Below are 26216 nucleotides of genomic sequence, written 5' to 3'. Positions count from 1 at the left end.
GCTCGTTACTTCGATCAAGTTCAGGATCAATCATGAAGTTGATTCTACTTTGCTTAGGAAATGCAACAATCAACTTTGTCAACATTGTTGCTGGAGTCCGGATAAATAAGCCTATGATTGCAGGAAAATGACCTTTGGCGAAAGATTTTACCATATAGTTGTTTCACAGAAAGATCAGAGAGACATATACATTGCATTGAAAGTAGCCTCATGATAATGTATCATCATATATTTTTCCTGTAAGATGTCTAGGAGATTTTAAATATCAAATATACTCTAACTTAATTCGTTGTAAGTGGCTGATTTGGAAGTAAACTGTAACAGAACTAAATCCAATGTGCCAGATCAAATCACTTTCTTAAATCTTTCTCAAAATTTCCATTGTGCCGGATTAAATCCCTTTCTCAAATCTTTCTCAAATTTTCCATTGTGCCAGATTAAATCACTTTCTCTTTCTCAAATTTTTCATTACGCCAGATTAATCACTTTCTCAAAATTTTCAGATTAAACCGCTTTCTCAAATTCTCAAATTTTCAAATGTGCCAGATTATATCACTTGCTCAAATTTTGCTTTTTCTTATTTCTTATTGAAATTTGCATTTGACACTTTCAACCATTATGGTTTAATGATTTCAGTTCTGTTATCCTTACTAATATTATTTCTGTGCTTTTTCTTGATCAATTTGATGAAATATTCCATTATCCTTTGGTCAAAGTCCTCCCTGCATATTAATATACATCCCGGTAAGTTCAAAGCTCGAAAACCAACCAAAAAAGTCAATGATAACCACCGTCCATGTATTCAAATTCATAATGTAAAACTGCTAGACAGAGTTCAGACAGATTACCTCCAAGATGGGTATCACCGTTTGTAGCGAAAACCTCAAAAACTCCATTGTCAATAGTCAGAATGCTGACATGAAACGTGCCACCGCCAAAATCAAGAACAACAATATTTTTCTCTCCACCCTTCTTGTCCAAGCCATAAGCTATTGCTAAGGAAAAATATTTACAAAGCTAATAGTGAAACTGTACTTGCAGAGTGATAGTTCTTGCTAATGAAAAATATTTACAAAGCTAATAGTGAAACTGTACTTGCAGAGTGATAGTTCTACGTAATACAGAATCAAAGTTCTACATCATAAAAATTATGAAAGGTAAACCAAACTGCAAAAGGCCTGAGACCCAGTACTTTGAAATCCAACCAGATCGATACAACCTGAGACCAAGTACTCTGAATACCAACCAGATCGATACAACCTTTTGTATGAGCTGAATATACATGTATAAGCAATGAAACAATAAAGCAAGAACTGTCAGACAACGCTGCAATTTTTCTTATAAAAATATCTCCCACTGCAACGAGTTCATAACAGAAATTTAATGGCACTGCCCTGCAATAATAAATTGAAAGGTATGTGGTAAAAACGACACGGTCTCTAATCACTTCAATATCTATCTCAGCGGGATCAGTGGCCTGAACCTCATAGTGAAAACCATCAAGTTCCCTTTTCAGTCTGTCCTTAGTTATAGTATAAAGCATCTTTGCTCTGATTTTGGATACATCTGGACACCTGAAAATGCATGGATTCCATCACTCATACATAAAGACAATATTTTAAATAGATAAGAGTTGACAAACAAAAAAAAAGAAATGGGGATCTCCTGCATGAAGCTCAAATCACTTAATCACTTGAGCTAGCTTACTGAAACTGTACTTGCAGAGTGATAGTTCTACGTAATACAGAATCAAAGTTCTACATCATAAAAATTATGAAAGGCAAACCAAACTGCAAAAGCCTTGAGACCCAGTACTCTGAAAACCAACCAGATCAATACAACCTGAGACCAAGTACTCTGAATACCAACCAGATCGATACAACCTTTTGTATGAGCTGAATATCCATGTATAAGCAATGAAACAATAAAGAAAGAACTGTCAGACAAGGCTGCAAATTTTCTTATAAAAATATCTCCCACTGCAACGAGTTCATAACAGAAATTTAATGGCACTGCCTTGCAATAATAAATTGAAAGGTATGTGGCAAAAACGACACGGTCTCTAATCACTTCAATATCTATCTCAGCGGGATCAGTGGCCTGAACCTCATAGTGAAAACCATCAAGTTCCCTTTTCAGTCTGTCCTTAGTTGTAGCATAAAGCATCTTTGCTCTGATTTTGGATACATCTGGACACCTGAAAATGCATGGATTCCATCACTCATACATAAAGACAAGACAATATTTTAAATAGATAAGAGTTGATAAACAAAAAAGGAAATGGGGACCTCCTGCATGAAGCTCAAATCACTTAACCACTTGGGCTAGCTCACTAGGCTGGAGAATTTTTATAGTCAATATAAGACAATTAAAATTGACTTATACATATAACGATCATGTTTCAAAAAGAAATAGATGGACCTACACGTAACCAGAGAAGCAAACGGTTCCGGCTCCTCCAGTGGTAACCAAAAGGAAAACTTTACAAATGGGTGAAATTCATTGCCACCTGTAGCATGTAGTATAAAGGAGGACAAATGAACTTCTGCCCGGTTGTCGGAGGATTCAGCAGCTTCAGAAAAGGCCTGTAGCCTAATGGCATGTAGCAATCTAGCATTGCAGAGTGTTTGAATTAGATAACAGCCCAAAACCAAAGATATCATCCACAAACGAGATGCAATTAAGGTATCATGGCTTCTATCAGACATGATGTTATGAAAAATCAATGTCGATACAAACTGGACCAATAGACAGATTTTTTTTTATCGTTGACATAAGACAATTTGAATTAACATGATCCATAGAAAGATCATTAAGTTTTAAAAAACTTAGATGACCTTACACTTATTGCAGAGCAGCAAAGGTTCCTTCTCCTCTAGTAGTTATCAAAAAGGAAAAATTTACAGATGGCTAAAATTTCTTAACGCCTTTATCCTTTTGTAGAGAGGAGGACAATGAACTTGTGCCTGTTCAATGTAGGCTTCGATAAAAGGCCTGTATCAATCCAGCATTGCATCAATCCAGCATTGCAGTGTTTGAATGAGATAATACTCCATAATCAAAGAGAAGATCCACAAGGAGAGGTGGTTAAGGTATCATGGCTTCAACTAGACACAATGTTGTGAAAAGTCAAAGACGATATGGACCCATAGACTGAGATTTTTTTTTATAGTTGACATAAGACAATTTGAATTAATATGATCCATAGAAAGATCATTAATTTTCAGAAAGGGTTCACATAAGCAGATAACCAAAAGTTCCTTCTCTTCTAGTGGCTACCAAGAAGGAAAACTACAGAGAAGTCTGAAATTTCTTACCAACTGCACCCTTTTGTAGAAGAGGGAACATATGCAATTGTGCATGTTTGATGGAGGCTTCAAAAAAGGCCTGTATTAATCTAGTATTGCGGAGAGTTTGAATAAGATAACAGTCCATAACCACAGAGAAGATAGGTGGTTAAGGCATCTTAGCTTCAATCGGACACAACAGAGATTTCCTTCATTAAGAGAAATTAATTATTGTGGAACAAAATCCCTTACAGACAACCGAGAACATAGGAAGTTAAGGCATCATGGCTTCAATCAGACACAACAGAGATCCCCTTCATCAAGGGTAATTATTATTATTGTATAAAAAATCCCATAGAGACAATACTGGTAATGCCTAATAAACCACCTTTGTCTAGCAATTGTTATACATATGGGTTTATTCACAACACACACCCAACATAGATAGAGTGATTATTAATGTAAAAAGAAACCTGATCAGTTTGTAAAACCTTGCATAGATAACAATCACAAGCTAGAGAAGGGGCACAAGGCATGACAACTATACAGCCAATAATGTTAGTATACTATTACTACTAGAGTGAGGGGAGGATGCTATCAAATCAACCCAGTGTCTTGCATCCCAAAACCAGCTTTCAGATTCATAGAGCATGAAATAGGCTAAAGGGATCGGAACATTACCCTGTTGGCTGAGGGTTTTGTTTATATCTCTCTGTGATAATGGAACTGGTTGCATTGTCTAACCTATCCAATGAAATTTGTAACTGCACCAGACCAGACAATCCTTGGAAACAAATATATAAAGAAGACTAAGCTGATATCTCACGACACAAAAACTTCATAGAAAAGAAGAAAACTGGAAACCCATAATAACAAGAGCCCCCGGGATGACTGGGACGTGAACACACCAACGATTCAAATACATTAGCTTAATTTTTCAGCTTGATCAGAGTTCGTTAGTGTGTAAAATTCTTAAAAATGGAACTTAAATAGGAACCGGCCTAAACTGGGTGTGGGCTTGATGAATTGTGGGAGAATTGAAATGGGAAGGTGGATGAAATTCATTACCATGCAATGAAGAAGATCTTGCTTTTCTGACAGTTCTCGTAGGTGACAAAATCGAAGTCATAGACAGCGTATCGGCAATCGTTCTCGGGGAGGGCAGCAGTGAAATCATCGTAACTCTCGGCAGGTCCTCCGGTCTTTTCAACGACCACTTGTTTAGTTTTCTCGTCGATTTTGAACACCACGTAGCGATGGATCTTCTTCCTCTTCAGCTCCAGGAAAGCGTGCTTGCAGTCATCTGCAACGCCCATTCCAGAAGAAGCGCTCGACTGGATGGATGAATGCCATTCAATGCCCCACAAAATTCAACTCAACCGATTAATTGATTGAATATTTTTTTATCAGTTTCCACTAGAAGAAAAGAAAATCAATGAAGTTAGTTATTGTTTACCATTGGGTCACACTGTGCTTTCCATTCCACATTAGTACTCTGTTCTGGATGCTGCTGCAAACAAGACAGAAAAGAAACAAGAATCCTAATTCCAATAGCCCGCCATTAACTATCAAGAAAAAGCTATCTACCCTTAAGTGGGCTTCAGATCGCCAAACATGGACGCCCATGACCAAATCCCGCCACTATTAACAGGCGAAACTCGATCATTATTCTGAGGAGTACAGCCGCGAAAATCCTCTGGCTCGGCTTTCAATCTCAAGGGACTTTTCTTCTTCTTGGCATCCCCGCGCCCAAAAACCACCGCCGCCTCCCCATTCTTGAGAGCCAGAGTAGGCGGTAACCCGCCCAAGCGCCTTCCTCTGCAAAATACCTTCGAAGCTGAGACATACAGAGTCGGCTCCGAAGGCGGTAGCGGGCGGAGAAAACCGCGAACAAATCTCCGAACGCGGCGCTTCGTTTTCTTAGAAGAAGACACAAGCCTCTGGACATACGGAGTCGATTTCCCCGCTCGCACTTGGCTAACTTCAAAATCTCCAGCCTGTGCTTTGCGATTCCAATCCCCATGCTCTGCATAATAAAACTTGTAACATAATAAAACTTGTTTACCAGGTTGTTTTCTTTTGTAAGAAATTCAATTACGTAGAGCTTTCGTAAGAAATGCAATTGCATAGAGCTCTATTCGTAGCAGACTATTCAGCTCGGCATAGTGGGTATTTAAATCTTACAATGTTGAAGAAGCATCACTTGTAACAGCATAAAACTTGTACTTGAAGCATTACTTCTAAAGCTCATCTACAGTTTATCGAAATTTAGAAAATGTGAACGAAGTGTTTGCATATTCCAGAGGATTTATATTTGACCCATGACATCTAAGTTCAGTATAATGTATGTAAAATGTTTACCAGGTTGTTTTATTTTGTAAGAATTTCATTTGCATGGAGCTTTGTTTTTAGCAGACTATTCAGCTCAGCGTAGTGGGTATTTAAATCTTACAATGTTGAAAAGCATCACTTGTAACAGCATAAAACTTGTACTTGGAGCATTATTTCTAAAACTCATTTCTACAGTTTATAGAAATTTAGAAAATGTGAATGAAGTATTTGTATAAAACTTGTACTTGGAGCATTACTTCTAAAACTCATTTCTACCGTTTATAGAAATTTAGAAAATGTGAATGAAGTGTTTGTATATTCCAGAGGATTTATATTTAACCCATGACATCTAAGTTCAGTATAATATATGTTAAATGCTTACAAGGTTGTTTTCTTTTGTAAAAAAATCAATTGCATGGAACTTTATTTTTAGCAGACTATTCAGCTCAGCATAGTGGGTATTTAAATCTTACGATGTTGAAGAAGCGGCACTTGTAACAGCATAAAACTTGTGCTCGAAGCATTACTTCTAAAACTCATTTCTACAGTTTATAGAAATTTAGAAAATGTGAATGAAGTGTTTGTATATTCCAGAGGATTTATATCTGACCCATGACATCTAAGTTCGGTATAATGTATGTAAAATGTTTACCAGGTTGTTTTCTTTTGTAAGAAATTCAATTGCATGGAGCTTTATTTTTAGCAGACTATTCAGCTCAGCATTATGGGTATTTAAATCTTACAATGTTGAAGCTTGTAACATAATAAAACTTGCTTACCAGGTTGTTTTCTTCTAAAACTCATCTACAGCCTAATAACTCATATTTTAGATAATAATCTAGTAGGCTTCTGCATTCTCTCAGATTTGAACCTCCATACAAGAAATTATTACCTACTATTCGCCGATCCTGAGCCAAGCCAGAGTAAAAAACAGTGTTCGCTGATTAGAAGCAGAGTTTATTATGTGGATCTGGTGAAGCAGAGTCAAAACGTATGCTGCACTACGAAGCATTCCCATGGTAACTACAGCTGTGCCAAAAAGGCCGCCTGTTGGAGTTCCAGCGAGCTCAACTAGACCTGTAGTCCGTCCAAGTCAGAAAGCAGAAATAGTTGTCCCAGTGATCGCAAGAATTGGAAGAGCAGCTGATTCCAAATTCATTCTAACCCTTCCAATAATGTTCGTCCCATGTGTTAGGAAAATGAGGAAATAGTTGTCCCAGTGATCGCAAGAATTGGAAGAGCAGTTGATTCCAACTCCATTCTAACCCTTCCAATAATGTTTGTCCCATGTGTTAGGAAAATGAGAGATGAAGAAATTGTTTGCACATCATAAATCATACTCTGTTTTATTGATTATATAAGACATTTACATATATAAAAATTAGATCATTGATTCTAACAAATCATGACTTAGACATGAATCGATTTCAACTCATAACAAAGGAATCAATAGCTTCTAGACCGACTCTCGATTCCAACTCATACCAAAGGAATCAATAGCTTCTAGACTGGCCCCTAAAAACTCATAATGACAACATTCACTATAGCTTCTAGACTGACCCCTAAAGACTCATAGTGACAACATATGATATGGAAGCCTTAAGCCTTACTTCCAACACCATATCTTGTAGATCTCGACAGTATCATTGTCCATAAAAACTCATACTTGTAACTGTTTGTTAAATTAAGTCATCCTAACAAAAAGATAAGTTGTTATAATTCCTGAGTGTCTATATTTCCACAGCTAGTCATCATATATTAGTTTTGTTATAATTTCTGATGGTGTATATTTCCACAGCTAGTCATGATATTAGTTTTCTAATCATTATATATTAGTTTTGTTATATTTTCTGAGTATTTCCACAACTAATCATTATATTGATTTTCTTTTTCTGAAAAGAGTTTAACGTTCTGCAAATTTTGACAAACTTCTACGCACAGTTAAACTCGAACTCCAAAAAAGAAACTGTTACACAGTAATTTGTCACTGTCATCCAGTCAGTATCCCTACTGTGCCAAGAATTCACAATAACCAAGTCCATGCCTTCTGAACTGGTAAAAAACCCACTTTTTCTAAAGTTTTTCTCATTAGCGCGTCTGTTCCTAAAATTTCCGCGCTGACTGGCGCTTTATAACTAGCCACGTGCGCTGCCAGCACGGAAGCACACGGCTTTTCCGCGCTGACTCACCAGCGCTACCTGCGCTTGTATCAACCCATGTTGACCGAGACTTTACTATTGATGCCTCGCGCTGTCAGCACTCCAGGCCAGTTATGCACCCGCGCTGATCCAGTTTAGGCGAATTTGTTCCAACAGCCAGCCTTCCAGATAACTCCAGGCTTGGTTGTTAGTCTTGTGAATGTCGCCTCCCTTCTATGGCATGTCTGTTCGACCCTTTGCAACCTCTCCCCTTGGAGATAAGCTCATCCTTCCACCTTTCTAGGAGACTCCTTCTCCTATATAAGCCTCCACCATTACCATGAGCAGCTAGTTAGTAGTGGGAATATTTGGCATATTTTGTATTGTGTGCTCATTTTGCTGCTGCTGTAGGTAGTTGGTGTGATAGGTGTGGAAGTGATTGGTAGCTTAAGGAAGGTTATGTTGATTTATTTGTGTGAGAGAGAGAGTCTCTTGTCTTGGGAGAACCATTCTCAAAGGTGAATGCTTGAAGAGCTTGCTGACCGGCCCCTCTTGAGAAGGATATCAACGTCAGAACGCTTGGTTGTACTCTTCTCTATTTTGATTAATAATAGATGACTGCTATTATTGTTCCATTCTCATTTGTCTATGCAATGTATAATGTGAATTACATCTTTTCCGACTGATGTATAGTTGCTTTTACTAGATTTTACGCTTGTGTTTGTCTTCTCTTCGTGCGTGCAGGTGCCTATTCGCGGGGATCGCGGAAGGATCGTGACCAGCTAAAGCGAAGGAGTGAAGGTGGCATCTCTTCTCCAAACGACAAGCGTTGGACCCCAAGTAGGTGTTCTTTCCCATCTTTTAATTGCAACTAGGGACATGCGTAGTAGCATTGATGATTGTTGCTAGACCCGTTCTGGGCTAGTAGGGATCGCCTCTATCCGTAGAGGGGATTTGCCTCTCCAACAATTTGGCGACTCCGCTGGGGATCAGCCTTTTTGTCTCTTGAGTCCACTTTTGTGTTTGAATTTGATTGTTCTCTCTTTTAGAGATTCTGGGATTGTTTCTCTGCTTATAAACTTTCTGGGTACATCTGGGAAGTGTCTTAATTGTTAAAAGGCTCTTGCCTTTGGTTTGGGAAGTTTTTGCTTTGGCTTTACTTGTTTTTTACCTTCAGCGCGCTTTAATTCAAAACAGACGCGCTGACGTCGTGCCCTTTCTTCTTTGTTTTCCCTGTCATCGCGACTGTACATCTAATACCCGCGCTGACCTCGTTTTTGAGCCAGCGCGCTTTTCCCGTGTGCTTCCGCGCTGACGTCGCAAAGTTGCTACAGGACCCTTCCTGTCAGCGCCGAGTTGCTGAAGGCCACCCGCGCTGATCCTGTAAAACTCAATTTTGTCCAGATCAGCCTCCTGAACCTCTTGCTTTGACTTTCCCTTCTTCTTTCCACTTGGTCTATGACTTGTTTTTCATTGCCTGAACTTTGAAATACTTGTTTGCGAAGTCTTGTTCCACGAGGTTTCGTTTTTGATCATTTTTCGATTTTGCAAAGACCTTCCGCTTGGCTATCGCTGCTTGGTTTGTGTTTCCGCCATCGCTTTTGCAATTGCTGGGTTGTGTTGAACCTTCAATTGACTAGTTGTGACTCGCATCCCCTGGGTGTTTGCTCTTTTCTATTGATTTCGCACTCTAACCCTAGGGCATCTAGCGGTCGTGTGTGTGTCAAGCCTTCCGTAGGGATTTCACTTTCTTGTTTGACCAGCCAACTTCAGTTTTGTGTTTCACACTTGTTCGAGTGATTGTTGAAGTGTCTTTTGGTTGTGTTCCGAGCAGTTTCTTGCTTCCTCCTTGTTTGTCTTCCCGAGCTTAGATCACATAGCTCGTGCGGAGCTAGGGTTTTCGCTTTAATTTGGAGATCTTTTTGGGTGTTTTGAGAACTTCGTGTGCTTTCACTAAGTAGTTTGCTTGGTGTTTTGGTTCCTCCAAATTCATTTAGGTGCTTCGTGTCATTGAAAAGAAATCAAACTAGTAGCTTTGCTTTGAATTGAAAAGGAAAAGAACATTTCGTTGATTTACATTTTCAAAAGAAAAGTTTCCTTTCCTCGCTCTTAGCTGCATTAGGCTGTTTGATTGCTTGTATTCGTTTTGTTTGATTAACAAATTCCTTACCTTCTCATAGGTAGAATTCATCGAACAAAATGATTTTCTTTGGCATATAGTTTGCATCTAGGTAAATTGTGAGAGAACATACGATAGAGCCTGAAATCGAAACATAACTCAAGATCAACCATAAAATGAACTGAATTAATCTAAAAACGCATTGGAACTAAACGCAAATATCTAGAGGTCTAGGTTAGAGACGTGTTCCGGCGTCTTTAAACATAGTCACTATTGTTTCACATTACGGTTGGGTGATTCCTCCTTCTGTGACTCGATAGTGGTCTAACACGGACTGTGCTCCCACGTACCGTCGAGTATATAGGGAGACCCCACTAGGCTTTTATCCTTAATCCATAGGAAGCCGAGTCTGCCGCCTTGTGAACCGTAACGCACCGAACACAGCATTCGGGAAGATTGACTGCAGTACGGAAAGTCCTTGGCTCTCATACGATTGCTGGGGTGTATAAGCAGTTTTACGGGTCGCTTGGTAAACCCTCTACCTAGAGTCTCCAGAGCAGTCACTTTTGATCCTTTTCGGACTCCTTAAAAGAAAAGGTGCCTGTGAGCGTCTTGTCACTTCGTGCTCATTAAACATTCGAAGGAGACTGGAGTCATCTTTTCGTCCTTTTCTCGACTCTTGAAACATGAAAAGGTCAAGTTTGGTTCCTGTGTCTTAAAATTTATTCGGCCACGATAACATTCCTTGGTTAGATCTTGTGTGCGTTAGTTTGAGTAGGGCCTTTATCGTTTTCTAAAGGGTCTTGTCATCCTGGCTGACCCGTCAACTCCCGGTCCAAGTGATCAAGGTTCTCCATCTTCAGTTGCCCCTGAGACACCAGTTGTAAGCGGTACTCTTCCTCTTATCCCGAGTATCCAGCCTATCAACGTACGTGCCCCGGGCGACGAGGATTACATAGAAGATTGGAATCCTATCTGGGAGCCTGACAACGACTATACCCCTCGTACTCCTCTCGGTATGTCGTCTCCGATGTCCACTTCCCACATGGATGAGACATCGCCCAGCATGGGTGAAACACCCGTGGTGTCGGATATTGAGTCTCCGATCCCAGCTACTTCTCCGCTCCCTCCGAGATATTCATCAGTGAGGGATAGGATAGCCGCTAGAACTACTTCTACGACTATATGGGATCCTAAACTTATTGCCACCACGGGACCCTTCATTTCGCGACCTCTTAATACACCTATCTCTTCGGTTCATATTACATCCGTTACCTCAGTTCCTACCCAGCCAACCGTTTGTATAGCGCACTCGACCCCGGTCATTAGTGCCGTGTCAACGTCTTCATCTGCAAACGTCGGTGCTGGCCCCTCTCATAACCAGGGCCAGCCACAGATTTCATCTGGAGTCGTTGATCCTACCCAAAGTGCTCAACCCTCTTCTGGTGGCATTCCAGGGGCAGGGCCGTATGATGCTTTTGGGCAGCCCATTACGGACCCCGATTACCAAGGTCCTCTCTTCTATTACGATGCTAACGGGGAATATCTTGAGCTTCACGCTCTACCTCGTCAACCTGTCGTTGAAGTCTCGGTACCTCTCGAGATTACTTATGACCCCGTTACTCATATACGTATGGGACGCCCGGTCTCCCCTGGGAGGCAGCCTCAGGTACCGCCAAATCAAGGCCAGCCATCTAATGTGCAAACCCCTCAGGGGCAACCACTCTATGGCCCGCCTTACCCAGGACAATCTGGGGGCCCACAGGGACAACCCTACACGGGACAACCCTCGGCCGTTGGTGGTCCATCATTTGCATATCATAACCAACCTTCTGGTTACCCAGGGCAACCTGGTACCCAGCAAGGTTACTCGACTTGGCAAGTTTACACCCCACAGGGCCAACCAACTGTCCAGTCTGGTTATCCTCTTGGGCAGGGGGGGCAACCCTACGTTCAGCAGGGCCAACCAACTGTTCAGTCTGGTCATCCTTCTGGGCAAGGAGGGCAACCCTACGTCCAGCAGGGTCAACCCACTGCCCAACCCACTGCTCAATCCATGCATCCTTCTGGGCAAGGGGGGCAACTTGCTATACAGCAAGGCCAACCCATTGCTCAGCCCGTGTACCAACAGGGGTAACCTGCTATACAGCAAGGCCAACCCTCTGTTCAGTCTGTGCACCATGGGGGGCAGACGGGCCAACCCTCTATACAGCAGGGTCAACCCATTGTCCGCCCTAGTCATCCATCTGGACAAGCTGGCCAACCTCAAGGTCAACCAGCCGTCCAGTCGGCTCAATCATCTGTTCCGCAAGGACAACCCTTGGTGGTCCACGGACAACCTGGCACCCAGCAGGTCCGTCCTACTGGGCAGGCAGGTCCATCCCAAATCCAACCAAGTCAACCTTCGGGCCAGATGATCCAAGCCCAACCGGTTCAGGGACATTACGCCGGGCCTCAAACTCAAATGAGTTATCAAACGCAAGGTGGGCCTCAGCCCCAACCTTCCTACCAAATGCAGCCTTCTCATCAGGTTCAGTATGGGGCCCAGCAGACATATGGCTACCAGCAACCCCAGGGGCAAACTCAATTTGCTCCTTATCAGAATTATCAACAACCACAGGTCATTCCTTACCAAAATTATCAGTATGCTGCACCTGTAGGCCAAGTTGCTAATACATGGGGAGCTGGGGGGCAGCAACAGGGGCAACTGTCCGCATATGGTCAGAACACGTATGGACAGAATTCTTACGGAAAAAATTCCTATGCGCCAGGACCTTTTGGGCCAGGTCCATCGGGACAAAGTTCATATGCGCCAGGTCCTTTCGGCCCAGGCCCATCTGGACAAAGTTCGTGGGGGCAACCACCACCTGGTTGGAACCCTAATACTGCCTCGAACCCGCAGCCACAAATGTCCTTTAACCCGCAGTTACCATTCTTAGCGACATTGGAACTTCTTGATGTGTCCAAGTTAACAAATGATCCTATTTTGCATAACGCATATTGGCCACCAGTTCCAACCAAAATACCAGGTGATTGTCCAAAATTTGACAGCAAAGCTGGTGAAGATCCTCAGGCCCATGTAATGACCTATCATCTTTGGTGTTCATCGAATTCATGGCTTGATGACTCTATCCGGCTCCGCCTCTTTCAGAGAACTCTCACTGGTTCAGCCGCTAAGTGGTATATCGAACTGAATCGCGGCATGTTTCAAGACTTCAACTCGTTGGCTATGGCCTTCTTGACTCATTTTCAGTTACCCATTCGGTACGAGACTGGGACACATCTTCTCACGTCTCTCAAACAGGACACGGCTACGCACATCTCTGATCATATACATGAATGGAGAAGGCGTCGTCGCTTGATCAAATTCTGGATCCCTGATCAACTCCTGACCGATTGGTTCACAACTTCCTTTGTCCCCAAAATCGCAAAGGATATTGCAATGGGAGCATGTGTAACTGAAGAGCAAGCAATCGCGCGAGCTCAGTACCTTGACTTAGTGTATTCTCAGTCAGGTACTTTATATGAGTATCTGCCAGATGCCCCGAGGCCTGGACAGTCCAAGGCTCCGCCGAAACCCTCTGTTGATGGAGTCATTGGTTCTGTGAACACGTCGTCAAAGAAATCCGCCGCGAACCCTGGGAAGCAGAAACAGAACTCTTCTAACGAAAATGCTTCTCAAGGCCCATCAAATCCTGGGAGTACCTCTGAGGTAAACGTCGTCCAGTCCACCGCGGCGGATAAATCCTCAAAAGGGAAAAAGAAAGGGAAAGCCAAGGATAAATCTGGACAGCCCAAGCAGGATTCCTCTAAGCCTCCCTCCGAGGAAGGCGCCAAACGAAAGCCTAAGTATCCTTGTCTCATTTGCGATGAGGATCACTATACCAAGGATTGCCCGAGGCGGTCCGAAGTCAGTCGGCTTTTGAAAGGTGCTCCTGGGGCTCCTGCTGTGCTTAAAGAGCCTTTCCCTTCCCAGCAGACCCAAATGGTGGCAGATCCGTCTCAATCTTCTTCCTCGTTCGGTTCCCAAGTGTTCATGGCTGGAACAATTCCCATCCATGTGACAACTCGAGCGAAAGATTATCCATCTCAAGCCGGGAAGGAGCCAGAGGTTACCTCCAGTGCTCCTCCGTCCAGTTCTGGTCCCCTTCACATCGAACGGCCCAGCGCTGAGACGATCCCCCGACCCCCTCCCAAAGGTGTACTCAGGAAGTCATCTTATAACCCCAATGCTCGTGCCGCCCAGCACTATAGCATTGTCGAGGACTTAGCTCAGGCTCCGTCTGCCATGTCCGCATTAGAAGTCCTCCAGAGCTTCCCCTCCTAGAGGAAGTCCCTGCTATCAGCAATTGGTGGCATCGACCCGGCAGATTCGGATTTAATTTCTTTTGATCTCGAGGGTTTCACTCAGAGATTGCCTCACCAAGTGGCCTTCCTTATACAGGTCCTTATCAATGGCAAAACGATCCATCGTACAGTTATCGATGAGGGCGCCTCAACTTGCATTATGTCTGTTGCATGCTGGAAAGCCATTGGTTCTCCTACTTTGAGCTAGTCTCCGACAACCCTAGAAGCCTTCGATGGAAGAGAATCTCGTCCATATGGTATCCTCCAACGATTGCCTATCACTTTAGAAGGGAAGACCGTAGAGGTGGAGGTCGAAGTTGTCGACGCTAATCTCACCTACAACCTCCTCCTCGGACGAAGCTGGACCTATGCCATGCAAGCCGTGGCTTCTTCTTTGTTCCGCATCGTTCGTTTCCCTCATCAAGGGAAGATCGTCACGGTGGACCAGCTGTCCTTTTTTGCTTCTTCTTCTGAAGGAAATGTGCCATTCGTGGAGCATACCTCCAAGTCGTTAGTGAGCGTGGGTGCTGGATTATTCAAAGATCCCTCCTTAATGGGAGTCTTTCCCCTCCCACCTCCAAATCTCGCCCCTGTCAACATGATTTCAGTGCGCTCTGATCCATGGGTTCTTCCTCCCGTGAATCAAGAAGACACTTGGGGTGATATGATGCCGTTGAGTCCTGCCGAGCTCAACTACATCGAGATTGTTGCTGCGTCGGCTCCCTTTCCAGAACCTGCTTCTTCAAACAGTGTTCCCGATTCATACGATCATTTTCCTTGGTTGGGTGATGAAGCCACTTCGGACCCATTGACGGAAACATTCCCTTCCGACGAGGCTATCATCGAGACCATGTCTCTCGAAGAGCTCCCTTGGTCAGATCACCATCATTGCTCTTCGTTTCTCCCTCCACCCTCGGAAATGGTCGCATGTCTCGAGAGGTTTGCATCATGTGTCCCATCTCCGCCTCTCCAAACGCCTGTTCAGTTATACCAAGTGACTTCGGAGGGCAATATGGGCAACATCATGCAGACCCAGCCTATCGACATCTTTGTCAAACCAGGGATTGTCGAGAACATTTTCATAGGAGTTACATGCACTCCTGAGGAAGTTCATCTCTATACCGCTTTATTTCGCGAATTCCGCGATGTCTTTGCATGGTCTTACGAAGAAATGAAGGACGCCACCGGTTTTACGCCATTTCAATTGGTTTATGGACTGGAGGCCACCCTTCCCGTTGAGTGCGAAATTCCTTCATTGAAACTAGCTGTCGAGTTGCTTCCCAACACCACTCCGGTGGAGGAACGACTTTTGTACCTAGAGCGGTTAGATGAGACCCGTCGTTTGGCTTCTCTAGCTATCGAAGCACAAAAGAAGAGAGTCAAGGCTCACTTCGATCAGAATATTCATCCTTGTTCCTTCGTTGAGGGAGATCTAGTACTGCTCTATGATCAAGCTAAAGATAAGCTGGGGGCGGGAAAACTCGAATCCATGTGGTTGGGTCCCTATATAGTGAAACGAGTTTTACAAAAGGGCGCATATGAGTTAGTTGATTACGAAGGAAATCCTTTTGACAAGCCCCGCAATGGGCTTTATCTGAAGAAATATTATGCATGAGTTCATGCACTCAGCCTGTACATACGCGTGTTTAGTGTGTTTTGTGTGCATGATTTCATTTTTGCTTTAGTGTGAAGGCGTGTTCGCCTCTTATTTTGTTTTCTCCTTCTTGTGCAGATGACTAGTGCACCTTATGTTGGTTTCGTTGATGGCGCCTGCCGTAGTACTTGTAATTTGTCCTCTGCGGCATGGGCAATCTATGATCCTCACGGTGAATTGCTGGACCTCCAAGGAGTCTGCCTCGGTCGCACCACTAATAATGTCGCCGAATACAGTGCCGTAATTGAACTACTAGCCGAAGCGGTTGACCTCGGCATTCGTGCAATGATGGTGAACCTAGACTCTCAGCTTGTCGTTCATCAACTCAACGGGCGATATTCCGTCAGAGACCAACGCATCCTAAGGTTGTACCTGCGTGTTAGATTGTTAGAAAGGAATTTTGATTATATTACATATCAACATATCCCTAGACGATTAAACACGTTGACTGACGCATTGGCAAATCATGTGTTAGATAGGCATTTGCGAAACAGATGAACAGTATACAAGAAACGTAGAAAGCATAATAAGACCATAAGCATATGTAAATAAAATCGTTTTTGTTTTCCAAGCATAGTTTGCATGCGTGCCGTGTGTGGTTTTAAGCTTGCATTAAAAAATTAAAATACATGGGTCATGTGTTGTGCAAATTCATACATAAGATTACAGGTGTACTGAACAAACGCATAACATAAACAAAGTATTGATGATTGTTGCTAGACCCGTTCTGGGCTAGTAGGGATCGCCTCTATCCGTAAAGGGGATTTGCCTCTCCAACAGAAACCACCAATATGTTATGCAAAGTGTAACCATGCCCTTGGAGCTTGATCAGAAGAGTAAAGAAGCCAACAAGAAAACCACCCAACAAACAAAATAAAGACACAACACAATTAACACAATTATATTCAAAATGATTTGCAAAAACAACATACGAGAGAAGAAACAAGGCACGAGACCTCACACAAGCGGAAAAACTTAGTTATACAATGATATTCAAAATCATAACCAATTTTCTTTTTTTCAAGAAACATTCCACTTCTGAAATCAGAGTAGAAACAAGAGATACCCTTCACCAAAAAGCAAGAGACATTCTTCACCAAAAAAACAAGAGCCTTCCCAAAAGCAACTATCTCAATTTTTCTTACTACACATGTCGCAACAAAGCAAGAATTCACTCCTTAGTATCAAATACGATACTACGTTAGTAGCAAGAGTTCACTCCTGAGTATCACATACTGATACTACGGTAGTTTTCGCAGAATTACTGATACTTCTCTCAGTATTATTGATACTATGTAGTTTTCTCAAAAATACCATGGTAAGTATACAATCAAATTCATATATCATAATTAATTTATTTTCAAACAACATTTTAGGTATGAAATCAAGTCTAACCAAAAAAAATACTTAATAAAAACAAATTCAAATATCTTAATATTTCTTTTCAAACAATATTTTATTTATGAAATCAAAAGTCAAACAGAAAAATAATCTTAACAAAATCAAGACTAGCCTTCACGAAAAAACAAGACGAGCTTTAAAAAAAGATATGACTGCCGTATAGGATTTGTAATTTCATTTTCTTACTTGAAAGTCCCAATAGGACATTTCACTTCCGGTTTTTAATTATTAACATGCTGACAGTTTTCTCAGAATCACTTTACACTTTTAAATATTAACATGCTGATGGTTACCAGGTCATATTTTCAAAGTAACATCATTTTTAATTTATTTTGGCATATATTTCAACATTCTCATTATTGGGAAAGTGGTAAAGTGGTAATTGTTAATTATTGGGAAAGTGGTAAAGTGGTAATTGTTAATTATGTCACGAGGTTAGAATATTAAGGAAAAAAATAAAAAATGGTTAGTTTATAGGTTAGGAGTAAATTTAAAATATATAAATTTTATATAAATAATTGTTTTGAAGTAAAATATGAGGAATCAAAATTGGCTGTCAAAATAATCTCAATTGAGAGTATGACATTAAATCAGATTCCATGAATTGAAACTAATATAAGCTAACATGTTAGATTTGAGACTTTTGTGATCCATCTAACATCTTTGATGAAAGGTGAAATTTCATTTTTTGAACTTTCATAAGGAGTTAGGCATCTTTTGATATATATATATATATATATATATATATATATATATATATATATATATATATATATATATATACCATTTAAGGGGTAAGTTGAGCTCGAGAATAAAAAGGGTGAAACAAACCAGATTGAGGATTTTTAACATTTTTAGTAGGTGTGTTTTTCTTATATTTCTTTTTTAATGTTTTGGTTTAAAATAATTTAAACTTTTTACACCCGTTTTTATGTTATTTTTATTAATTTTATAGAGTATCCCGTGGTTATGATTGCTCTTGATTTTTTTTAATAATATACAAGTAATTTTTATAAAAATAATAAATAAATTCATATTAATTCCAATGGTTAGATTCATGTTGAAGTATGGGTAGAATGTACTAATTTGATTTTTTAAACAATAATATAAAAACAACTTAACCTAATAATAATAATAAAAATAAAATATAAATTTTTATACATATTCAAATAGATAATACATTATGCAAGTGTTATATCAAATATATTTTTTATTAAAAAAAGAAGAAAGAAGAACATTAATAATTATACATGCGACTTTTTGGAAGCTTTTTCTGGGTTTTTGGCGTTATTTCTCTAAAATATGGCAGGAATTATTGAAACCACAAGTTTGATGAGTAACCTTGCACAATTGAAGTGCCCTAGGGATTTTTCACAGTGTTGAATCCATATATACAGTTAAAAAACCAGTTTAAATAACACAAATCAAGATTTCACCTCAAATTTTTCCACCGGATTCCAGAAAGTCGCACTAAAGACAAATCCGTAAGTGTTATATCAAATATATTTTTAATTAAAATCGGAAGAAGGAATAACCGTAAAAGTATGTCACATAGCAAAATACTTTTGATTTACCTCTAATTTTAGCAGGGATTACCCCAATATGTAGATTTTAAAGGAAATAACCACAAGCATTTTAGGGTTTTACATAGACAATCAATACCGCGGGTTCCTGCAATTTGGGTATGATGATTTGAGCAGTCCATACGTAAAGCGCGAGCTGGTGCGGGTCACATCCCACCGATGATATCTACGTATATAATACTGCTACAACAAAAAAATTATGGAGGACACAACACAACATAATGGCTGGATCTTCGCTTATGCGAACTCCATCGACATCGATTGACGAATGTGGAGAAAACGCTACCTTAATTCTCACCAGGCCCTTGGAGTTTCTCTAGTAGTTGTGCTAGATAGGATTTGGCATCGTTCCCTCTCTAGAGATCGTTGAATTAGACGCACGGTATTTTTGAGTTTTCTTGATTTGCAGATCTAAAAAGATTCATAAAATGAGAGAATAACACAGATGTTCTGGAAAACAATATCATCATCTTATTATGAGGGAGAGATGAGCATTTTATAAACAATGCAAACATTCTCCTTATGCATTTTTAATTACAAAATATATGAGATAAAAATCAATTACATTATTAGATAAAACAACTATAGAGATGTTTCCATCTTTACTAGTTTTTGATGTTTCCTTCTTTTTGAGTTTTAGATGTTGCCAAGAAAGTAGTGTGCTTTTTCCTTGTTGTCCAGATGTTTCTGATTGGTGAGCCTTTCTTGGTTGCCCAATTCCTCCCTATTTAGAGTGGGAAGCGTCCCGACTTCCTCCACCAAAGGAGGGAAATTGTGCTTCAATGGTTCTATTGTCAGCCATTGGGTATGCACTGGTGTGTGTCCCTTCCGACCAACAAGATATGATAAGTCAGGAGCCACATTGGCACCCCTAACCAGTGCCATTATGCTCAGTGAGAGTTGCCCTTGTGAAACAACAGAACTTGTTGCATGCTTTCCCATCAGAAGCGGTGAGCGGTGAGCTGTTGAGATTATTCCTGCATAGAAAGTAGCATGAATTTGAGAACAAGCAAAAGGTTTCTTGTCTAACACAGAATCTTCCACAACAGGGCCCTTCAAATTTTTTAGAATAGGGCCCTTCATTGACTTCCATTCTTCAGTTGTTTTCCTATTGTTGAATACAATATCCACACTCTACCCAAAAGTTGTTGACAATGGCTTTGCCCCAACTTGTGTGGCACTCTTGCGACTAGAATTTGAACTTGAGCTTTCATCCATTGCTACCATTGATGGCTTTCTTTGAACCCCATTATTACCACCATTGGATGTTGCATATCTCTTTACAACCTGCATATTTTTGTGTCTAGTCTGACCTTTGACAACAACATGTTTCTTTGATGAATCATGTCCAATAGATGGTTTTCCAGCAAGGCAAAAGGATGGGGTGGTGGATAAGGAAGCACTTGGAATAAGATTGATTTGGTGTTCAATAGAGCATTGGGGATGCAACACTGTGGGTTTGGTGAAGATATTTGCAAATTCTGGCTGTAGTGGAGCCATGGCAGGGGGTATTGGGTTGGTGTTGTTTTCTGGCTTGACAAAGCGAACCAAACACAAAGGAATGTATTGGTTTATATTGACTTTCTTAATGGCAGCTTTGCTAGTAAGAGGTTGGATTGATGTGAGGGCCGAGGATGTGAGCACATAGGTGCGACCCTCATGTTGCAAGTGGTATTTGTGATCTTTAGCATGATAAACAACATCTCAGGCTTGTTGGTATGGAATGCCTAGTAACAAATCGACACAATCGAGAGGAGAAACATCACATACCACAATATCTCGAAAAGGACCAATAGCAAAGGTGACAACACAACATTGGGAGACAGTAAGACGAGGGCCTTCCTTTTGAACCCAACCTAGCTGATATGGGTTGGGGTGTGGAGTGGTGGGAAGGCTAAGGCGGTGAACCAAGTCTTGTGCCACAAGATTCTTTTGACTCCCATTGTCGAGGATAAGAGTCACCAACTCATGTTTGATTTGAAAATTATGGGTAAATAGAGGTGCAACAGAGGTTCCAGCTTCATTAGCAGTCATGAGGATGAGAGAGGGGTCTACTTCGGTAGGATTGTCAAGAGAAACAACTACAAGTGAGGTAGAGGAATTTGGTTGCTCTACCTCTGTAAAAAGAGTCTTGTTGGGGTGCATATTTTGAAGTACATGACAATCTGCTGAAGCATGTGAGTTGGTCTTATGAAATGTACACCAGCGGGATGAGTCAAGGGCCACATTAGATGGACTAGCAGGAGATGGACCATTTTTGGTTTGAGGAGATCAGGTTTGAGGAGCCACTTTACGTTCTACAACCAAGGCCCGAATAAAGGCCTTGTCCAAGGAAGTACTATCAAACAACTCAACTTCTTGATGAAAAAACATTAGTAGACCAGAATTAAATTTAATAATTAATACCTCTTCTGGATCAGAGATATGGAGTTGAATGTGCAATTTGCAGAAGACATCAATGTATGCTTGCATTGATTGATTTGGTAGTTGTCGGAGTTGCAACCATTTGGCAAGGAGATTTTGGAGATATCCCAGGGGTAAAAATGTGCTCTTAAGGCTTGGCAGAAGTCATCCCAAGATGTGATATGTGTGGATCTAGTCTCGGCTTGGTCTCCGAGCTCAACAACCAAGGATATATTCTCGAGTTGAGTATCCCACCATGTTTGCGCCAGACCCTCCAACTGTAGATTGGTGATTTGAAGCTTCATGTCCTCTTCCATTGTGGGACATGTTTTGAAATAGGTAGAGAGACTGCGGAGCCAAGAATCGACGACCTCTCCATTCATTTGGCCCAAAAATTTGGGCAATTGAAAGCGTGTATCCAACTGCATTTGTCCAGGAGGGTGTCTCTATTGTTGCAGTGTAATTAGCTCTTGAATAGCCATGGCTAAATCATGGATTGGTGAGTCCTTGGTTGAGGGTTCTCGATGGGGCAACATGATTTTCATCCACTAAAGGAATTGAAAGGTATGACCTCAAGCGACAATCTATGATGGGAATCTGAAGCAAGGAGGGCACACTAAGAAGGGTGTTGAATTGTTAAGCCACAAATCCCAAAAAAAAAATCTTTGAACAAGTGGATGGCTTCCAAGATCTTATGCTTTGATACCAATTGATCTACATGCAGATCTAAAAAGATTCAGAAAAGGAGAGAATAACACAAATGTTCTGGAAAACAATACCATCAAGAGCATTTTATAAATAATGCAAACATTCTCCTTATGCATTTTTAATTACAAAATATATGAGATAAAAATCAATTACATTATTAGATAAAACAACTATAGAGATGTTTCCATCTTTACTAGTTTTTGATGTTTCCTTCTTTTTGAGTTTTAGATGTTTCCAAGAAAGTAGTGTGATTTTTCCTTGTTGTCCAGATGTTTATGATTGGTGAGCCTTTCTTGGTTGCCCACTCCCAAATTTCGGGTTCGTAGGTTGAGTAAAAAAATGGGATCTGAAGAACTCCATTGATGTCGATCACCAAAGTTGGTTGTGTACTGTCTTCCTACCCCCAATCATAATGGCGTAAATTTTTTGGTTGAGATTTAGCAACTCAGTAGGCACCACGTGGTGTACAACAACTGGTTAAGTTTTACCTATTGAGAGGGTGGCACTTGGCATGCAGTAGTTGGACCAAATCGAAGCATTGAGCAGACGCCACTTGGCATGCAGCAGTTGGCTAGGATCCGGTCACTGAACCAAGCAACTGACCAGTCGTCACTTGACGTGTAGTGATTGGCCTAGTTCTGCCCACTGAGAGGGTGCCAGTTGGTTTCCATGGTTCTCCCAAATCTGGCCATTGATAGGGTGCGAATTGGCATCCATTAGTTGGCTAAGATTTGGCCATTGACGTGGCGCTACTTGGAGTCCATTGGTTGGGCCAGATCTAGCCACTATGAGGATGTCACTTGGTGTGTAACAATTGGCCCAGATCTGGCCACTAAGAGAGCGCCACTTAGTGTCCATTGGTTGCGCCAGATATAGCCACTGAAAGGATGCCACTTGGTATCTATTAGTTGGAAAAGATCTACCCATTGAGAGGGTGCCACTTGGCATCCATTGGTTGGGTCAGATCTGGTCATTGAGAGGATGCCACTTGGCGTCCATTAGATGTGCCAGATCTGGCTAGTAAGAGGATACCACTTGGCATCCACTGGATGGCCTAGATCTAACCACTGAGAGGGTGCCACTTGGCATGCAGTAGTTGGCTATGATCTGGCCAATGAGAGGGCGCCACTTGGCATGCAACTATTGGCCCTGACTTGGCCTGAGAGGGTGCCACTTGGGGTGCAACGGTTAACCCAGATCTTGCCACTGAGAAGACGCCACTTGGCATTCGTTTGTTGGTCCCCATCTAGCACTAAGAGCGCACCACTTGGCGTCCAACAATTGACCCAAATATGGCCACTAAGCAAGCGCCACTTGGCCTCCAATGGTTGACCCCGATTTGACCACTGAGAGGGCGCCACTTAGCGTCCATTGGTTTTCCATGGTCCACTGAAGAGTGCCACTTGGCATCCATTGGTTGGAGAAGGTCTGGCCATTAAGAGGGAGCCACTTGGTGTCCATTGGTTGGCCTTGAACTGGTCACTGAGAAGGCGCCACTTGGCATCCTTTGGTTGGCTTGGATCTGGCCACTGAGAGAGTGCCACTTAGCGTCCATTGTTTGGCCTTGAACTGGCCACTAGGAGGGCACCACTTGGCGTGCATTGGTTGGCCTTGAACTGGCCACTGAGAGGGTGCCACTTGGCATCATTGGCCATTGAGAAGGTGCCACTTGGCCAACCAAGGCTGCCACTTGGCATCCATTGGTTGGCCTTGAACTAGCCAACGAGAGGGCGCCACTTGGGGTCCATTGGCCATTGAGAAGGTGCCACTGGGTGGCGCCCATTGGTTGACTCAGCTCTAGCCACTGAGAGGGCGCCACTTGACGTCCATTGGTTGGCCTTGAACTGGCCACTGAGAGGGCGCAACTTGGCATCCATTGGCCATTGAGAAGGTGCCACTTGGAATCTTGCGTCCATTGGCCACTGAGAAGGTTCCACTTGGCGTCCATTGGTTGGCTCAGATTTGGCCACTTATAGGGTGCCACTTGGCATCCATTGGTTGGCTCTGAGAGGGCGCCAATTGGCATCCATTAGTTGGCCTTGAACTGGCCACTAAGAGGGTGCAACTTGGCATCCATTGGCCTTAGAAGGTACAACTTCGAATCTTGCGTCCATTGGCCATTAAGAAGGTGCCTCTTGGTGTCCATTGGTTGGCTCAGATCTGGCCATTGAGAGGGTGCCACTTGGCATCCATTGGCTGGCTTAGATCTGGCCACTGAGAGGGCACCACTTGGTGTCCATTGGTTGGCTCAGATCTGGCCATTGCGAGGGTGCCACTTGGTGTCCATTGGTTGGTTGGCCTTGAACTAGCAATGAGAGGGCGCCACTTGGCGTCCATCAATAACTTGGCATCCATTGGCCATTGAGAAGGTGCCACTTGGCGTCCATTGGTTGGCTCAGATCTGGCCATTGAGAGGGTGCCACTGTTGGGCGTGGGATCCCCCCAAGGAAAGTTTTGGGGCTTAAAGCCCAAGTTTTAACTAAGTCCGATGTAAATACTCCACGATTTATGGGCGTGGAGTGCGAAGATGGTAAATGAGTTAGAGGGTTGTCCGCCCTCACTTTTGTAATGTAATGCCGGTTTGAGAGTCTGATCTATAAATAGAGCGAGGCTTTAAGTGTAAAAAGGAGAATCGAAGAAGAGAGGAAATTAAACTATGAAGCATTAAGTCGAAGTGTAGAGTCATTTATTTGGGTCATAGAGTAGGAGAAGGCTCTGCAGCTGAGTGCGTAGAGGCCTAGTAGTCCACAAATAAGTGCGCGGATCCCTACAGCCGAGTGCGTAGGGCAGGTTGAGTCTGTAACCATTAGAAGCATTAATAAAGAGAAGTTTTACCATATTTTTGTGTATCTTTTCCTGTTTTATGCATTGAAGTATATTCGGTATGAGTTGAAAGTTTACTGTTTATTTACTTCACGAACTTATATGAATGTGCCGAATAAATGAAAATAATATAAGGTATCTGTTTATGCGAATATAACTAACTGCCATAAGAAGATAAGTAAGATCTGCAGGGTGACTTAGGGAAATAACGCAGATCGTTGCTCTAGTAGCGCGAAAGGCCCACAGTCCCTGGTTAGGGCTACGCGAAGACAAATATAACCAGGTAGCGAAGGCCTCGCAGGCCAGGGAAGTGCACGAAGTAACTTGCGCGAAAGTATTCACAGTTGGACTAAATCAACCCCTCAGACATCTCAAGGGTGCGGAAACCTGGTTCCAACATCCCCCCCATACTGCTTCGGGTGAGACCTCAGTTCCCGCTCCGCGGACTGTTGCCGAAAGGGCTAGTAGTACAGAGATTTGTTTGGTTAATTAACTCTGAACCTGGGCCAGGCCCCAACAAGCCAACAACCACTTGACATCCATTGGTTGGCTCATATTTGGCCACTGAGAGGGCACCACTTGGTGTCCATTGGTTGGCTCAGATCTGGCCACTGAGAGGGAGACACTTGGCGTCCATTGGTTGGCTCAGATCTGGCCACTGAGAGGGCGCCACTTGGTGTCCATTGGTTGTTTGGCCTTGAATTGGAAATAAGAGGGCGCCACTTGGCATCCATCGGTAACTTGGCATCCATTGGCCACTGAGAAGGTGCCACTTGGCATCTTGCATCCATTGGCCAGTAAGAAGGTGCCACTTGGCGTCCATTGGTTGGCTCAGATCTGGCCACTGAGAGGGTGCCACTTGGCATCCATTGGTTGGCTTAGATTTGGCCACTAAGAGGGCGCCACTTGGTGTCCATTGTTTGGCTTAGATCTGGCCACGGAGAGGGTGCCACTTGGCATCCATTGGTTGGTTGGTCGAGAAGGTGCCACTTGGCATCTTGCGTCCATTGGCCAATAAGAAAGTGCCACTTGGCGTCCATTGGTTGGCTCAGATCTGGCCACTGAGAGGGTGCCACTTGGCATCCATTGGTTGGCTCAGATCTGGCCACTAAGAGGGTGCCACTTCATGTCCATTGGTTGGCTTAGATCTGGGCATTGAGAGGGTGCCACTTGGTGTCCATTGGTTGGCTTAGATCTGGCCACGGAGAGGGTGCCACTTGGCATCCATTGGTTGGTTGGCCTTGAACTAGCAATGAGAGGGCACCACTTGGCATCAGAGAGGGTGCCACTTGGTGTCCATGGGTTGGCCTTGAACTGGCAATGAGAGGGTGCCACTTGGCATCCATTGGTTGACATAGATCTGGGACTAAGAATAAAGTGCCACTTGGCGTCCATTGGTTGGCTCAGATCTAGCCACTGAGA

The 26216-nt window shown here is 42.5% G+C and overlaps 1 protein-coding gene across 1 annotated transcript; it reads right to left on the bottom strand.

The window, feature by feature from the left end:
- Positions 1–1734: 1734 nt before the first annotated feature.
- Positions 1735–4659, bottom strand: LOC149181695 (actin-depolymerizing factor-like). Its single transcript, XM_089416672.1, has 2 exons — positions 4356–4659; positions 1735–2197 (listed from the first exon to the last, which is right to left on the bottom strand). Exons 1-2 carry the CDS (start codon positions 4601–4603, stop codon positions 1750–1752), a joined length of 696 nt encoding a protein of 231 aa, XP_089272798.1. The 5' UTR covers positions 4604–4659; the 3' UTR covers positions 1735–1749.
- Positions 4660–26216: the final 21557 nt, after the last annotated feature.

The sequence above is a fragment of the Pinus tabuliformis genome, chromosome 3_2 (assembly GCF_031772625.1).
Source record: "Pinus tabuliformis cultivar Carrire ecotype Pingquan chromosome 3_2, CPIR1, whole genome shotgun sequence".
Classification (NCBI taxonomy): Eukaryota; Viridiplantae; Streptophyta; class Pinopsida; order Pinales; family Pinaceae; genus Pinus; species Pinus tabuliformis.
Note: the sequence above shows the minus strand (reverse complement) of the source record. Positions and strands in the feature narration are given on the sequence as shown.

Bases quoted from the DNA above. Each gene is read 5' to 3' on its own strand.
- LOC149181695 (XM_089416672.1), bottom strand. From the start codon at position 4,603: ATGGGCGTTGCAGATGACTGCAAGCACGCTTTCCTGGAGCTGAAGAGG. The intron at 2,198-4,355 runs GTAATGAATTTC...ATGCATTTTCAG, and splicing joins AAGATCTTCTTCATTGCATG to GTGTCCAGATGTATCCAAAA.